Source organism: Populus trichocarpa, chromosome 10, assembly GCF_000002775.5.
Source record: "Populus trichocarpa isolate Nisqually-1 chromosome 10, P.trichocarpa_v4.1, whole genome shotgun sequence".
Lineage (NCBI taxonomy): Eukaryota > Viridiplantae > Streptophyta > Magnoliopsida > Malpighiales > Salicaceae > Populus > Populus trichocarpa.
In genome coordinates this window covers 20,831,112-20,847,093 of record NC_037294.2, presented here as the reverse complement: position 1 = coordinate 20,847,093, position 15,982 = coordinate 20,831,112, and the positions used below count along the sequence as shown (strand labels likewise).

The following is a 15,982-nucleotide window of genomic DNA, read 5'->3' as shown; positions in this document are numbered from 1 at the left end:
AAAGATTTACTAACAGCTGCTATAAATGATCATAAACTAACCCAATTGAAAATTATGGTGATTAAGTTAACTTGTGAATTATCACTCAAGCCTAAAACAAAGTTTTTGAATTAAAATTTTAAAAACTATAATAATATTGTTTTAATAAATATTATTTAAAAAAAAATTATTAGAATTTATCTAGCTTATTCTCACCTAAATTTATTCAAAATAACTTGAAATAAAAATCGATCGGGTTAGGTTTAAATCGATAAATTATCAAGTTTACTTATGAAATCGGATTGAAATTCCTTAATAATCTACGTATACCTATAAAACATGTACTTGTATAGAATTTGAATTAAATATAGTTTAAACTTCGAATTTTCAGTGTCCTCCTCGTATAAATTAAACTCTGAAAATTTCAGGTGGCCATCAACGGTTCAGGTGACGCTACGTGGCTTCGTGTGAGATACTCCTCCCTCAGTCACTCTAGTATAAACTAGCCCGGGATTTTTTTGGATGGGCTGGGCTTGTATGGGTTTAGATTGGGCTACGTCAGACTCCCCCATGTCATTGGATTAATCACTTTTTTCTTTAGCCTAACTTCTCGATCCATGTTAACTGGAAAAAAAACATTTCTAAGTTTTTTTTTTATATTTTAATTATAAAAAAATATACTGTGATTTTTTAAAAAGATTATATTTATTTATAATAATTAATTTGTCATACTGATACATGTATAAATGAAATACATAACAGAGTCTATTTTGACAGCAGATCCATAACGTATTGTATCCTTAAATTTCAAATTCAATTCTTGAGTTTGTACCTGATCGATATTTCTCCACTCTTTCAGGTAATTAAGGTTTTTTTTTTTTTTTTTTTTTTGCAGTGGTTACCAAAAAAAAGAGAGTAAAATTTGGTAATGTAGGATCATGACTTTGGTCGCAGTTCCAAATAGGTTTTATTGTGACCTCACTGTTAAGATGCATTGTAAAGAAATCATGAACATGGCATGACAGCCCTTTATGAACAAGAACATTAACTATTCTAAAAAATAAAAAATCCCTGAGGATTATATCTTTGTAAAACCAAAAAGGTGTTCTTGCTTGCAAGTTTATTAGATTTAAATGCAATTAAAGAGCGTAAGATATTAGACTAAATCATTTGAAATTTATACTGGTAGGCATTTGAGGAGTGGTAGTGTAGAGAAATTTGACAGCAACAAAAACTATTCTTTTTTATTTAGGATGGTACATTTGTTGTCGTACAAAGAAAGATTCTTTAATGATTTGAAAGTAAATAGACAACATAGGCATACAGTTTGCTTGTTACGAACAAAAAGATGATTACAGGACATCCATAGCTTAGCAAATAGGAAGAGGAGCACCATCCCATTCCTTCAAGCATTCCAGCAAGGGATCAATCAACTTCCCTGCACAGATAGCTGTGAAAACCTTGTCGAACTCCTCGCCGGGCGATTTGACCTTCTCACCTGTTAGCAAACTAGTTCCCAATTCTTCCCTCACAAACTTGTACAGGGGGTATGACCTGCATTCCTTGATCCTGTTTGGAATAGCTGGATTTCCATTCTCAACTTCAAGTCTAGCACTCTCCACTTCTTTAGGCAAAAGGGTCTTCAATTCTTCCTCAAAAGATCCGATCTTTTGCAAAATTGTAGTGGTTGAATTCCTTTCCCTTTCGCCATTCACCAAGGCATGCTCGACTAGTACTTGCCTTAGCTTTTGCATTAATGGATAGGTTGCACTGCAAGGATCGTCAATGTAGGAAAATACATGTTCTCTGTCAACAACCTTGAGCAAGTCTTTTTCACAGAATCGTGAAGGGTGAAGCTCGCCATTGAAGCCCATTGCCAAGACTCTCTTGGCAACTTGGCTGACAGTGTTCTTGACTGTGCTCTTCAGGTTCTCCTCTATGTGCCTCAGGTCAACGGCTTGGCATAGACCAACCAAGAAAGTGGTAGACATGAGCTTCAATATGTCAACAGCTTCAGCTGTTTTTCTTGAAGAAATCAAGCCCAGGGAGTTGACATCTTGGTTGTGTTGCTCGGCACTCTGGACATGATTGGTGACAGGATTGGCAAGGAATTGGAGCTCCGAACAGTAAGATGCCATGGCAATTTCGGCACCTTTGAACCCGTAATCCAAGCTTGGATTGCGGCCACCAGTGAGGTTTGAAGGCAATCCATTGTTGTAAAAGTCGTTAACAAGTTCAGAGAACTGTGCAAACATAAGTTTGCCAATTGAAGCAATGGCCAAACGCGTGTTGTCCATTGAAACACCAATAGGGGTCCCCTGGAAATTCCCTCCATGTAGAGCCTTATTCCTCGACACGTCAATCAAAGGATTGTCATTGACAGAGTTGATTTCTCGTTCGATCATTTTCGTTGATGTTCTAATCACTTCGATCAAAGGGCCTAGCCATTGTGGAGATGTTTGAAGAGCATATCGGTCTTTTTTAGGTTTTTGTAGAGGATCGATCTCATTTAACTTCTGAGCTTCTTTAACATAGGAGCTGCCATCTAAAATATGTTCCATAATGGCGGCAGCTTCAATTTGGCCAGGATGATGCTTCAATCTATGTGTGAGGTGATCAGTAAACTCAGGTTTTCCTTGCATAACTTCAGCAAAGATTGCTGACAAAACTTCTGATAGGATTGCCAACACATTAGTCTCAAAAAGCACCATTGAAGCTAGACCGGAACCCACTGCAGTACCATTCACTAGTGCTAGACCCTCCTTCGGCTGCAACTCAAAAAAGCCGCCATCAATCCCAGCTTGTGTAAAGGCTTCAGCAGGGCTCAGGGGCTCTCCATTGGGTCCAACTGCCTTTGAATTAGGCCTGCCTGTCAAGAGCCCAGCAATGTAGGACAACGGGACAAGGTCACCAGAGGCAGTGATTGTTCCTCTGAGTGGCAAACATGGGGTGATGTTGTGGTTGAGCAGCTTGGTGATAGCTTCCAGCATCTCAAATCTTATGCCTGAATAACCTTGAAGCAGTGTATTGGTTCTGACCAACATAGCTGCCCTGGTTGCTGAGCAAGGCAATGTATGGCTAGACTCCGTGCCATTGCCGAAGATACCAGCATTCAAGAACCTAGTGAAATAAAATCCCATAAACCACATTAGCAACAACCTTAATTAGCAGAAAAAAATAAAATTAGGTGAGAAGTTTATTTGGTAATAGCATTTTTAATTAGTTATTCTTGCAAGAACCTCAGCGAAGTGTAGGTGACAATGTGTAACCAAAAAATATTGTTACTAGCAGCTAGGATAGTTTCTTGCACTCTTTCTTAATATTGGCAAACCATGATTAACGAAGTAAATTACAAGTAATTAATGATGTTTACCGTCCGGGATGCTAGACTTTTCTCTTTGAATATTTTTTATTTGATGGTTAAATAACTCAATACGAGTCAAGTCAAGTTGGAAATATTCAACCCTTTATAATAGTTTATTTCACTGCTTTAATCTGATTACCCGCCTACCACCTAAATGCTGGACTTCCACGTACAACTTACCAACCTAACAATAACAAGTTAACAAGACAGCTGATGAAACGTGTGCGTGCTAATTTCAGGCATTTTCCAGGAGAGTGAAGGAACACCTCACAGGCACCTGTGGTATCTTCCTCCCTGACAAAAACTGAAAGAACCCTTTGCTAGATGTCTTAACAATCGATCATTATTGCTATATGTCTTGGGATTTTTGCCAGTAATGATCCAAAATTCCAATTAACTGAAAGAACCCTTTTCTTCCGTTGTTTTGAAAGGACCAAAAGAAGACATTAATCATTGTTAATACGTTCGTTACATGATTAGATCAATTTGTCTATGTGATTAATGATTCAACTGCTAACGCAAACATATGTTGTCGAACGTGCATGGAAGCAATTAAAACAGGAACGAATCGTGTCCACAACAAGACCTTTTTTGTCTCTAACAAGACATTAGTTGTTTTTTCCTGGGAAATATCAATACTAACAAGCCAACAATCCCCTATTTAAAGTAACAAATTAACAATATCATGGCAAAAAAAAAAACTGCGTGATATATACAGTAATTAAAAAAGCTACCTTACTAGCAGTTAAGATACAAGTAAAGTAAATTTTGGGATTTGTCATGAGTTTGATTACCTTATAAGCTCCTTTTGAAGCTCTCCACCTTGCTTGGTTCTTCTATGTGAGGTTGCACCAAAACCAGTAGTAACACCATAACTGTCTGTGCCCTTGCTCATGCTGTCCATGACCCAGTCACTGCTGGCTTTGACACCAGCTCGAGCCTCCTCTGACAGCTCCACCATGACACCAACGTCACGGCTAGCAATTGCAGTTACCTGGCCTATGGTCAGGGTCTCACCTCCTAGCCTGACCACAGGCTTCCTGTACTCCTCGATCATGCGCTTGACCTCATCTAGGTGGCTTCCTTTTAGTGACTCTGCCGCCATGCCCCAGTTCAAAGGGTCATTAGTGTTAAATCCTAGTGAACCATTGCCATTGCGTGAATCTTGACAAAATTCCATTTTTTCCTGTAAAGCGATGATCCTCTATGCCAAAATGGAGGAGAGACAAAAAAAGAGTGATGGATCAATTGGTATGATCAAAGAGAAAATGAGAGAGAAGAACGGATGTGTGAGCACAAAGAATTTTCTGGCGTAAAAAATTATATGAGGGTTGTATAGTAAAAAAAACTGAAGTTGCGAGGCTCTAAATGCATGTAGGAATTTTCAGGTTACCCAAAAATCCTGAGTTTATTCACCAAAATTTAGGTGCTTTAAATAGAGAAGGATGGGGTGGGTTGGCCGATGTGCTGGTTGAAAAGTGTATGTGGCCGTTGGATCATCATGGGATTCAATGGGTGGGATTGTGACACTTGGGATGTTGTGGTAAGTAGCATGCACTTAAGTGGTGACTTTTCATCGTGAGTGCATGGTAAATCCAAGAATCATGGCGGCTGGATCAAAGCCAGGCATAAATATTATAGAAGAAAACTCAAGTAAAATTTATTAATTGTAATCATGTGCTTCTTTCGGCTAGTCCTACTGAGATTTACTTAATTGGGTGTTAAAACGGCCTGAACAGTGGGCTTGATGACTAAATTTATAAAAAAAAACCGTTATTAAAATAATATTTGTTGGGGTGTAGACAAAACTCAAGATATAATTTATTATTAGAAAATCCCTCTATTTAAAATAAAAAAATAATATATTATTCTATATTTAAACACTAAATAATAAAAAAGTCTAAAATCTTTTACAGGCGCCCAGCTCCTGCTTGCCTCCCCTCCCCTGGTTCTGCCCTGATTATTTGGTATTACTGTTTAACCATTTAAAAATATTTATATCGAACGTAGGGTTTGAACAAGTGAAAGCCAGGGCCAAGTCACTGGCTGATATATAGGATATAGCCATAATGAAGAAAAAATCAACGAATCCAAAAAAAACCTACGAAGACAACAAAGAAAAGGATATATTTCTCATCCTGAAAGTTTACCCATACCATTCTCTCTTTCGAGAAGAAAAGCAGAGCATACAGAGCCACCTTTATTAATTAAACCCTGCTTGCCCGATAGTTTGAACCTGCTCTGAGTAGAGTTGTAAAAAACCTGTCAAGTTAATTTATGATCCAAACCCTTTTTTTTTTTTTTTTCTTCAAAGCAACTAGTTTAAGGTTTGCTGTTTGAGGAGGAAACATCTTACGTGTTTCCCATGATCAATTCAGCATTAATTACACGTGATATGATCATTAACCTCTTGAATTAATGGACGATTGCTCATAATAAAGTCTTTATTATGAGCAATCGTAATAAAAAAGATAGGAAGAAACATATTTATTTACACAAATAAAATAAACATGTCTCTATGGTAACAGTTTTTAAGATAAATTTATATATTTTTAAAACAAGAAATATATGAAATTATGTATATCATATCTCTATTATTTTTATCTTTTACTAGCTCCCAGTATCGTGAGGTTCCTGGTAGATAATATCCAGCAGCCTGCATCAATTAAAAAAGATACATCAGTGGAGAACACCACAGTGCACATATTCTTCAAGAAAATGTAAAAATAAGAAGAAGAAAATAGTAGCCAGGAGTTGTTGTGGTTAGACCGGGTCTTGTTCACCACCAACCACAGTGGTGGTTCTCATCCAGGGAGGGTAGGTGAAGACAATGAGAAAATCATAGAGAGATATCAAGCTTACAGGCTTTAATTAATTTGTCAAACTCTTGGATAAGCTACATGTGTGGTTGGTGAGAGCCTCACTGCTCACTCCATACACATAGTATATATGGTCATAGTGAAATTAGTCAAGCTTATTTTTCTCCTCTGATTTTTTCTCCAAATTCAGAATAGAATAATGATTAAGATAAACTTGACTGGGCTGCTAGCTGCACGCAGTGGAGAGAGAAAAGATCGAAAGTGAAGGTTCTTGGTGGTGTGGCTGGATGAAAAATATTTGATGATTTATTCTTTTATATGAAAAAATTAAGAAATAATTTATGTGGATATAAGTTATTAATGTTGTAACCAATTAAGTTTAAAAGATTTTTTTAAAATGTTTTTTATCCCACATTAAAAAGAAACTATCTTATACTTTTAAGTTGAAATATTTAAAATAAAAAGATTTTCTATTCCATATTAAAAAAACATAACTTTTTTTATGAACAAATAGTATATATAAAGGTCTTCAAATCCTACATTGAAAAAATAAAATATTTTTCTAATATTTATATAGCGAATGTTAAAATGAATTAGTAACCAACTGAACAATATGAAAAAAGAAGTCTCTGGGTTAGCAAAAAAACACATTTGAAAAAAAATCTCTACCAGATTTTTGCTAGGTCACCCGAGATCCAGGTTGACCTTGCAAGTCGACCGGTTTCTTCCAACCACTTGCAGGCCCGGATTTCAAAAGAAACAGGTCTGGCCAACGCTGTTGAGTTCTGTTGAAGTAGGGTCCCCCATTGCTGGGTACTGTTGCAGTAGAACCCAACAACTTTGGTCTAACGCCGCAATCAGACTCAAGTTTATTGGGTCTAGTTCTACTGCCAGATCCAATGATAACGGGTCATGCTACCCATCAAGACTCGGCAACTTTGGGTTCTGCTTCTCAGCAGGACCCCCTCTCCTTATAATATTACCCAAAATAATATTATATTATAATATTTATGAATTGTTTTTGAAAGGATTTTATTGTTAAAAAATTCTCTTATATAATACAAATATATAATGTATATGATGTGAATAAAAAATTTATTTAGAGCTCCATTAACTTTAATATAATAATATTAGAATTATAATTTTTCTAAATATCTTTTATTTTAAAGAGTTCAATGTCATTATACATGAGGCATGTATTAAGAATATGCACATATAAAATTTTTATGCCATTATTTAACTATTTTTTTAAATATTCATAAAGTTTGTTAAAATATATAAATCATTTAATCTAATCTAAAAGAATCAAAGATAACACACTACAATTACCAAGATTTTTTTTTAAAATAATATTATTAAATGAATTCCCTTTTTGTGTCCATTAAAGATAACATAATCCTTGTGGGACAACTTTATTCTTTCTTTTTTTTTTACTTTTTTCTTTAGTTTTTTTTATTGAAATAGATTACGCATATACTACATTATCTATCATTGTTAATATACTCGTATTTTTTAAATAAAAAAATAAACATGTTTTAATAAAAAAATTTAACGCAACCTCAAATGAAAAAAAATTATCATCACCCAGCTTTTGTACAGCATAAAAAAAGTCCCATGAATTTATTTTCTATTTACCATATGAAAAAAAAATATTACACAAGAGAAGGAAAAAAATTTAAGAGGAAAAAAAATAAAAATCTTAATTTGGGGTAAAAAATAAAAAAAAAAATTTTTTTTTTTAAAAACGTTCTTGAAAAGATAAAACAAGCATGTTTTAATAAGGAAAATTAACCCAACCTTAAATAAAAAAAATTTATCACCACCCAATTTTTATATAATATTAAAAAATTCTCATGAATTTATTTCCTCTTTAATGTATAAAAAAATAAAGCTTTTGTACAGCATAAAAAAAGTCCCATGAATTTATTTTCTATTTACCATATGAAAAAAAATATTACACAAGAGAAGGAAAAAAATTTAAGAGGAAAAAAAATACAAATCTTAATTTGGGGTAAAAAAATAAAAAAAAATAATTTTTTTTTAAAAACGCTCTTGAAAAGATAAAACAAGCATGCTTTAATAAGGAAAATTAACCCAACCTCAAATAACAAAAATTTATCACCACCCAATTTTTATATAATATTAAAAAATTTTCATGAATTTATTTCCTCTTTAATGTATAAAAAAATAAAAAAATAAAAAATTCTTGGAGCACCATTGGATCCTGCTGTATAGAATTATCCAATTGATCTATGAAATCAGATTGAAATTCTTCAACAATATACATTTAAAACACATACTTGTATAGAACATGAATTAACTATAGTTTCATTGTTTTGAAAGCTAATGAACTTCAAATTTTCAGTGTCCTCCTCGTATTAACTAAATGTTTCAGGTGGCCATCAACAGTTGAGGTGGCGCTACGGGGCTTCATGTGAGATGTCCCTCCCTCAGTCACTCCAGTATAAGCTAGCCCTGGATTATTTTGGATGGGCTGGATATATATATATAATTCTCAGTTTTTTTTGGCATATTTTAATTATAAGAAAAAAAATATCTTGTGATTTTTTAAATGATTATATTTATTTATAATAATTATTTTGTCATACATGTATAGATATGAAATACTTAACAAAGACTATTTTGACATCAGATCCATATCATATTGTATCCTCAATTTTTAAATTCAATTCTTGAATTTGTGTCTGATCGATATTTCTCCACCCTTTCAAGTAAAAAAGGTTTTTTTTTTTTTTGCTCAGTGGTTACCAAAAACAAAAAAGAGTAAAATTTGGTAAGTGTAGGATCATGAATCTAATGGCAGTTCCAAGTGGGTTTTTATTGTGGCCTCATTGTTAACATGCATTGTCGCACCCGACATCGTGGTGGTCCTCCTAAATATTTTAATCTTGAAGGAAAAAGAGCAGACATTTGGCATCTTGTTCTTTTAGAAAAATGTCTTATTTTAAAGAGTCGTTACCTAGTATTATAGTCATTAGGAACCCTAATTGGTCGACAGAGATTATATGGTTCAGGACTGGTTGTGGCTAGAGAAGGTATTAGCACCCCTAGCGCATCCTATTTGAGGTAAGCTGCATTGCTGGTTTTGTCTTAAATTGCTAAAAAATTATTGATTTATGCTATAATGGTTTACTTGAAATATTCCTGACTCTGGCGCCATTGAATATTCAACTACGAATACTTCCAACTTTGACGTTTGTAAATATTACGTAGTTATAAATTTAACTCGGTATTTTTATTTCTAACTCTAACATCAATAAATAAAAAAAATTTATTTTTATGCATGCATATATTTTAAATTTTTTGGGGGCTGGCTCCAGCTCAGCCCACATGGGCTGGGCTGGGTCCAGCCAGCCCGGCCCGGTCACTGGCCCAAGCCAGTGACCCGGCTGGGCCACATGAAGCACGCGTGAACCAAATCACGCGTGCATGAGCAGGTAAATTCAAAGCAAACGGCGACGATGAATTAAAACGAAAAGCGGGGAAAAAGAGCAAAAGACTTACCTGGTTCTTTTGCAGAAAATTTGCGCGAGATTGCTGAGGGCGACACTCCTGCTTTCAAATTTCCTCTTGCTCCTTCTGCTTGTCTCTCACGTTCTATTTCCTTCCTGTTTCTCTATTTCTGCTTGTTTTTTTTTTTTTTGTTTCTTTGCTCTGTTTTTCAGACCCTCTCTACTCTCTCTCGGCCTGTTTCCCCTTTCGTTTCTCTTAGGTCAGTATTGGTGAGGGAAAGCTTATTTCTGGTATGGTAGTTCTGGAAATAAACCTGAGAGTTCCTCTGGTTTCTTTGTGTTTCTTTTCTTTCCGGTTTTTTTTGTCTCTCTCTCTCACCTGCCGGTTCCCCCTCTCTGTTTTCTTCTTCCTTCGTCTGTGTTTGTTCTTTGTGTCTCCTGGGTTTCCTGCCCTTTTTTTCCCCCTCCCCCTCTCTGTTTTCTGTTCGTGGTCTTCCCTGTTTCCCCAGACCAGTGCCTCCCCTGTTTTCTTCTTTTTCTGTTTTCTTCTTCCTCTCCTCGGTTCTGCTCTTTTTTCTCCAATTCTCTCTCCTGTGACCTTTCGTTCTCTGGCTTTTATAGCCAGAGAACAATGCCGTTTCTTCCAACCATTGATTGCAGGTGTAATGGTGGCGGTGGGCGTCCGTTGAAGAAGATGAACAGCGCATCCCAGCAGACGGCGCCGTTTTGATGTTAATGAGTATTTGCGTTTTGGACCTTGAAGTTTTAAAAGGTTTGTATTTAAGCCCCCTAGTTAAATTGTATTTGGACCCCTTCATTTCAGAGCCTTTTACAATTTAGTCCTTCTAATCTGTTGCAATTATGCCCCCGATTAACCCCAAACTTTGATATTTCTTCAATTAAATCCCTGATTTCATTAATTAAATTAATTTCAAGCTCAATTAAGTCTCAAAACTTATCAATTCTCCAATTAAGCTCTTGATTTGATTAATTAAACTAATCAAAAGTTTAATAAAATTTTTAAACTTCCAATCATGTTGCCCTTAACCCAAATTTTAATTCATTTTTCATTTATTTCATTTTTATTTGTTTTTCATCAATATTTTTCATGATTTTTTTTTATCATTTTCAGTAAATAAAATAATAATAATAATTAAAATAAAAGGATTAAAAGTTTAGTTATAACTTATAACATACATACATTGTCAAGAAATCATGAACATGACATGATAGTCATTTATGAACAAGAACATTAACTATTCTTAAAAAAAAAACCTCAAGATTATATCTTTGTAAAACCAAAAAGGTGGTCATGCTTGCAAGTTTATTAGATTTAAATGCAATTAAAGAGCTTAAGATATTGGCCTAAATTATTTGAAATCTGCACTGCTATGCATTTGAGGAGTGGTAGTGTAGAGAAATTTGACAGCAAAAAATACTTATCTTTTTCATTTAGGATGGTATATTTATTGTTGTACAAAGAAAGATTCTTTAATGATTTGAAAGTAAATAGACAACATAGGCACACAGTTTGCTTGTTACGAACAAATTGACATGGCAAGTAAGCTTAGTAAGAAAAAAGAAAAAAAAAAGATGATTACAGGACATCCATAGCTTAGCAAATAGGAAGAGGAGCACCATCCCATTCCTTCAAGCATTCCAGCAAGGGATCAATCAACTTCCCTGCACAGATAGCTGTGAAAACCTTGTCGAACTCCTCGCCGGGCGATTTGACCTTCTCACCTGTTAGCAAACTAGTTCCCAATTCTTCCCTCACAAACTTGTACAGGGGGTATGACCTGCATTCCTTGATCCTGTTTGGAATAGCTGGATTTCCATTCTCAACTTCAAGTCTAGCACTCTCCACTTCTTTAGGCAAAAGGGTCTTCAGTTCTTCCTCAAAAGATCCGATCTTTTGGAAAATCGAAGTGGTTGAATTCCTTTCCCTTTCGCCATTCACCAAGGCATGCTCGACTAGTACTTGCCTTAGCTTCTGCATTAATGGATAGGTTGCACTGCAAGGATCGTCAATGTAGGAAAATACATGTTCTCTGTCAACAACCTTGAGCAAGTCTTTTTCACAGAATCGTGAAGGGTGAAGCTCGCCATTGAAGCCCATTGTCAAGACTCTCTTGGCAACTTGGCTGACAGTGTTCTTGACTGTGCTCTTCAGGTTCTCCTCTATGTGCCTCAGGTCAACGGCTTGGCATAGACCAACCAAGAAAGTGGTAGACATGAGCTTCAATATGTCAACAGCTTCAGCTGTTTTTCTTGAAGAAATCAAGCCCAGGGAGTTGACATCTTGGTTGTGTTGCTCGGCACTCTGGACATGATTGGTGACAGGATTGGCAAGGAATTGGAGCTCCGAACAGTAAGATGCCATGGCAATTTCGGCACCTTTGAACCCGTAATCCAAGCTTGGATTGCGGCCACCAGTGAGATTTGAAGGCAATCCATTGTTGTAAAAGTCGTTAACAAGTTCAGAGAACTGTGCAAACATAAGTTTGCCAATTGAAGCAATGGCCAAACGCGTGTTGTCCATTGAAACACCAATAGGGGTCCCCTGGAAATTCCCTCCATGTAGAGCCTTATTCCTCGACACGTCAATCAAAGGATTGTCATTGACAGAGTTGATTTCTCGTTCGATCATTTTCGTTGATGTTCTAATCACTTCGATCAGGGGGCCTAGCCATTGTGGAGATGTTCGAAGAGCATATCGGTCTTGTTTAGGTTTCTGTAGAGGATCGATCTCATGTAACTTCTGAGCTTCTTTAACATAGGCGCTGCCATCTAAAATATGTTCCATGATGGCAGCAGCTTCAATTTGGCCAGGATGATGCTTCAATTTATGTGTGAGGTGATCAGTAAACTCAGGTTTTCCTTGCATAACTTCAGCAAAGATTGCTGACAAAACTTCTGATAGGATTGCCAACACATTAGTCTCAAAAAGCACCATTGAAGCTAGACCGGAACCCACTGCAGTACCATTCACTAGTGCTAGACCCTCCTTCGGCTGCAACTCAAAAAAGCCGCCATCAATCCCAGCTTGTGTAAAGGCTTCAGCAGGGCTCAGGGGCTCTCCATTGGGTCCAACTGCCTTTGAATTAGGCCTGCCTGTCAAGAGCCCAGCAATGTAGGACAACGGGACAAGGTCACCAGAGGCAGTGATTGTTCCTCTGAGTGGCAAACATGGGGTGATGTTGTGGTTGAGCAGCTTGGTGATAGCTTCCAGCATCTCAAATCTTATGCCTGAATAACCTTGAAGCAGGGTATTGATTCTGACCAACATAGCTGCCCTGGTTGCCGAGCGAGGCAATGTATGGCTAGACTCCGTGCCATTCCCAAAGATACCGGCATTCAAGAACCTAGTGAAATAAAATCCCATAAACCACATTAGCAACAACCTTAATTAGCAAAAAAAAAAAAAAAAACAATTAGGTGAGAAGTTTATTTGGTAATAGCATTTTTAATTAGTTATTCTTGCAAGAACCTCAGCGTAGTGTAGGTGACAATTTGTAACCAAAAAATGTTACTAGCAGCTAGGATAGTTTCTTGCACTCTTTCTTAACATTGGCAAACCATAATTAACGAAGTAAATTACAAGTAATTAATGATGTTTACCGTCCGGGACCCTAGACTTTTTCTCTTTGAATATTTTTTATTAGATGGTTAAATAACACAAAACGAGTCAAGTCAACTTGGAAATATACACAAAGTAAAACATTTTATTTAAAATTCAGGCACCTAAATGATCTTTGATACGTAATTTAAATATAATTAGGCCGGTTGGAAATATTCAACCCTTTATAATAGTTTAATTATTTCACTGCTTTAATCTGATCACCTACCTACCACATCATCTCTCTCTCTCTATTTTTTTTTGTCCTTGCTGGACTTCCACGTACAACTTACCAACCTAACAATAACAAGTTAACAAGACTGCTGATGAAACGTGTGCGAGCTAATTTCAGGCATTTTCCAGGATAGTGAAGGAGCACCTCATAAATTAAGGCTCACATGCACTTGGAGTATCTTCCTCCCTAACAAAAACTCCTTAGATTTTAATTTTTAATTTTTTTTTAATCTTTATGACACAATACATCATCTCCCATCTTAACAATCGATCATTAATTATTGCTATATGTCTTGGGATTTTTGCCAGTAATGATCCAAAATTCCAATTAACTGAAAGAACGTCCCTTTGCTTCCATTGTTTTGAAAGGGCCAAAAAAAGACATTAATAATTGTTAATATGTTTGTTACATGATTAGATCAATTTGTCTATGTGATTAATGATTCAACTGCTAACGCAGACATATGTTGTCGAACGTGGAAGCAACTAAAACAGGAACGAATCGTGTCCACAACAAGACCTTTTTTTTTTTTTTTTTTTGTCTCTAACAAGACATTAGTTGTTTTTTCCTGGGAAATATCAGTACTAACAAGCCAACAATCCCCTATTTAAAGTAACAAATTAACAATATCATGGCAAAAAAAAAAACTGCGTGATATATACAGTAATTAAAAAAGCTACCTTACTAGCAGTTAAGATACAAGTAAAGTAAATTTTGGGATTTGTCATGAGTTTGATTACCTTATAAGCTCCTTTTGAAGCTCTCCACCTTGCTTGGTTCTTCTATGTGAGGTTGCACCAAAACCAGTAGTAACACCGTAACTGTCTGTGCCCTTGCTCATGCTGTCCATGACCCAGTCACTGCTGGCTTTGACACCAGCTCGAGCCTCCTCTGACAACTCCACCATGACACCAACGTCACGGCTAGCAATTGCAGTTACCTGGCCTATGGTCAGGGTCTCACCTCCTAGCTTGACCACAGGCTTCCTGTACTCCTCGATCATGCGCTTGACCTCATCTAGGTGGCTTCCTTTTAGTGACTCTGCCGCCATGCCCCAGTTCAAAGGGTCATTAGTGTTAAATCCTAGTGAACCATTGCCATTGCGTGAATCTTGACAAAATTCCATTTTTCCCTGTAAAGCGATGATCCTCTATGCCAAAATGGGGGAGAGACAAAAAAAGAGTGATGGATCGATTGGTATGATCAAAGAGAAAATGAGAGAGAAGAACGGATGTGTGAGCACAAAGAATTTTCTGGCGTAAAAAATTATATGAGGGTTGTATAGTAAGAAAAAATTGAAGTTGCGAGGCTCTAAATGAATGTAGGAATTTTCAGGTTACCCAAAAATCCTGAGTTTGTTCACCAAAATTTAGGTGCTTTAAATAGAGAAGGAAGGAGGGGCAGGCAGGTAGAGGGTGGGGTGGGTTGGCCGATGTGTTAGTTGAGAAGTGTACGTGGCCGTTGGATCATCATGGGATTCAATGGGTGGGATTGTGACACTTGGGATGTTGTGGTAAGTAGCATGCACTTAAGTTGGGTCCCATACTTCGGAGGATTTCCTGTTCTTGTCAAAAAGATAGAAGGTTGGGGAGAAATGGGGGTTGTTGAGAAGTGGCACATCAGCACTACGTCATGGCTCTAATTCTTATTATTTAATCAATGATTTTTCTGCCATGAAATTTAAATCACCATATCTACCAAAGTTTTTCTTCCATAAATGGCAGAGGGAATTACAACGATCGACGGTGTCTGGATATCATGAACACATCCATGCATATCTTTACTTGAAAATAGTAAAAAATCCATTTTTTTTTCTTTATTTATCTACACGCGGAAATGCTATGTAACTCGATTGATTTTGTTAGTTATTTTCCCTTTAAAAAATAAATAGTGATAATTATATATCATGAGATATTTCCGGATTGTTTTGAATTTCTACAGTTTCTCTTTTATTTCTTATAAAATTTCCCGTCATCCTAGCTTTCAAGTTGATGCATGCAAGCTATTGGACTTGGGCATTGTTTCTAACTCGGCCTTGGAGTTAGGTATTTCTTTTTTTATATTAATTAATTATATCAAGTTGTGATTTTTCATTGCGAGTGCTTGGTAAATCCAAGAATCATGTCGGCTGGATCAATGCCAGGCAAAAATATTATAGAAGAAAACTCGAGCAAAATTTATTAATTGTAATCATGTGCTTCTTTTTGCTACTTGCGTGTTAAAACGGCCTGAACAGTGTGCTTCCTGGCTAAATTTAGAACTATCTCGGACCGGGTGCAAAAAAATCAGGCTGGAGATAATCTAGTCAAATACAAATAACATGGTGAATTATTTCATAACTCAATCGAAACTAAATTTAATTTTAAAAAAATAAAATTAAAATAATATCACTTTTTGATGAACTCAAGGTAACCATTAACAGGAAGTATTCAACTCATGGCCGGCCGTTCTTCACTTGTAATGTGGAGCTCTTTAGCCATTTCTTTTTCCCAG

The 15,982-nt window shown here is 36.1% G+C and overlaps 1 protein-coding gene and 1 long non-coding RNA gene across 4 annotated transcripts; one reads left to right on the top strand and one right to left on the bottom strand.

The window, feature by feature from the left end:
* Positions 1–1,196: 1,196 nt before the first annotated feature.
* On the bottom strand, positions 1,197–14,860 carry LOC7463441 (phenylalanine ammonia-lyase G2B). 3 transcript variants are annotated; one of them, XM_052456323.1, is made up of 3 exons: positions 14,453–14,860; positions 4,138–4,360; positions 1,197–3,099 (listed from the first exon to the last, which is right to left on the bottom strand). In XM_052456323.1, exons 1-3 carry the CDS (start codon positions 14,613–14,615, stop codon positions 1,350–1,352), a joined length of 2,136 nt encoding a protein of 711 aa, XP_052312283.1. In that variant the 5' UTR covers positions 14,616–14,860; the 3' UTR covers positions 1,197–1,349. The 3 variants fall into 3 exon arrangements, with proteins under 3 accessions (XP_052312283.1, XP_052312282.1, XP_002315308.2); XM_052456322.1 differs by lacking the exon at positions 4,138–4,360 and adding an exon at positions 11,698–13,000 and having other exon boundaries at positions 1,197–1,796; positions 14,230–14,858; XM_002315272.4 differs by lacking the exons at positions 1,197–3,099; positions 4,138–4,360 and adding an exon at positions 11,057–13,000 and having other exon boundaries at positions 14,230–14,857.
* Positions 3,090–13,804, top strand: LOC127905842 (uncharacterized). The gene is made up of 2 exons (XR_008060303.1): positions 3,090–3,233; positions 13,141–13,804. It is a non-coding gene; the product is annotated as an uncharacterized LOC127905842 (long non-coding RNA).
* Positions 14,861–15,982: the final 1,122 nt, after the last annotated feature.

Bases quoted from the DNA above. Each gene is read 5' to 3' on its own strand.
- LOC7463441 (XM_052456323.1), bottom strand. From the start codon at position 14,615: ATGGAATTTTGTCAAGATTCACGCAATGGCAATGGTTCACTAGGATTT. The intron at 4,361-14,452 runs GTGAGACCCTGA...TCAGGCTAGGAG, and splicing joins GCCTGTGGTCAAGCTAGGAG to GTGAGACCCTGACCATAGGC. The intron at 3,100-4,137 runs GTAATCAAACTC...TTATTTCACTAG, and splicing joins CTTCAAAAGGAGCTTATAAG to GTTCTTGAATGCTGGTATCT.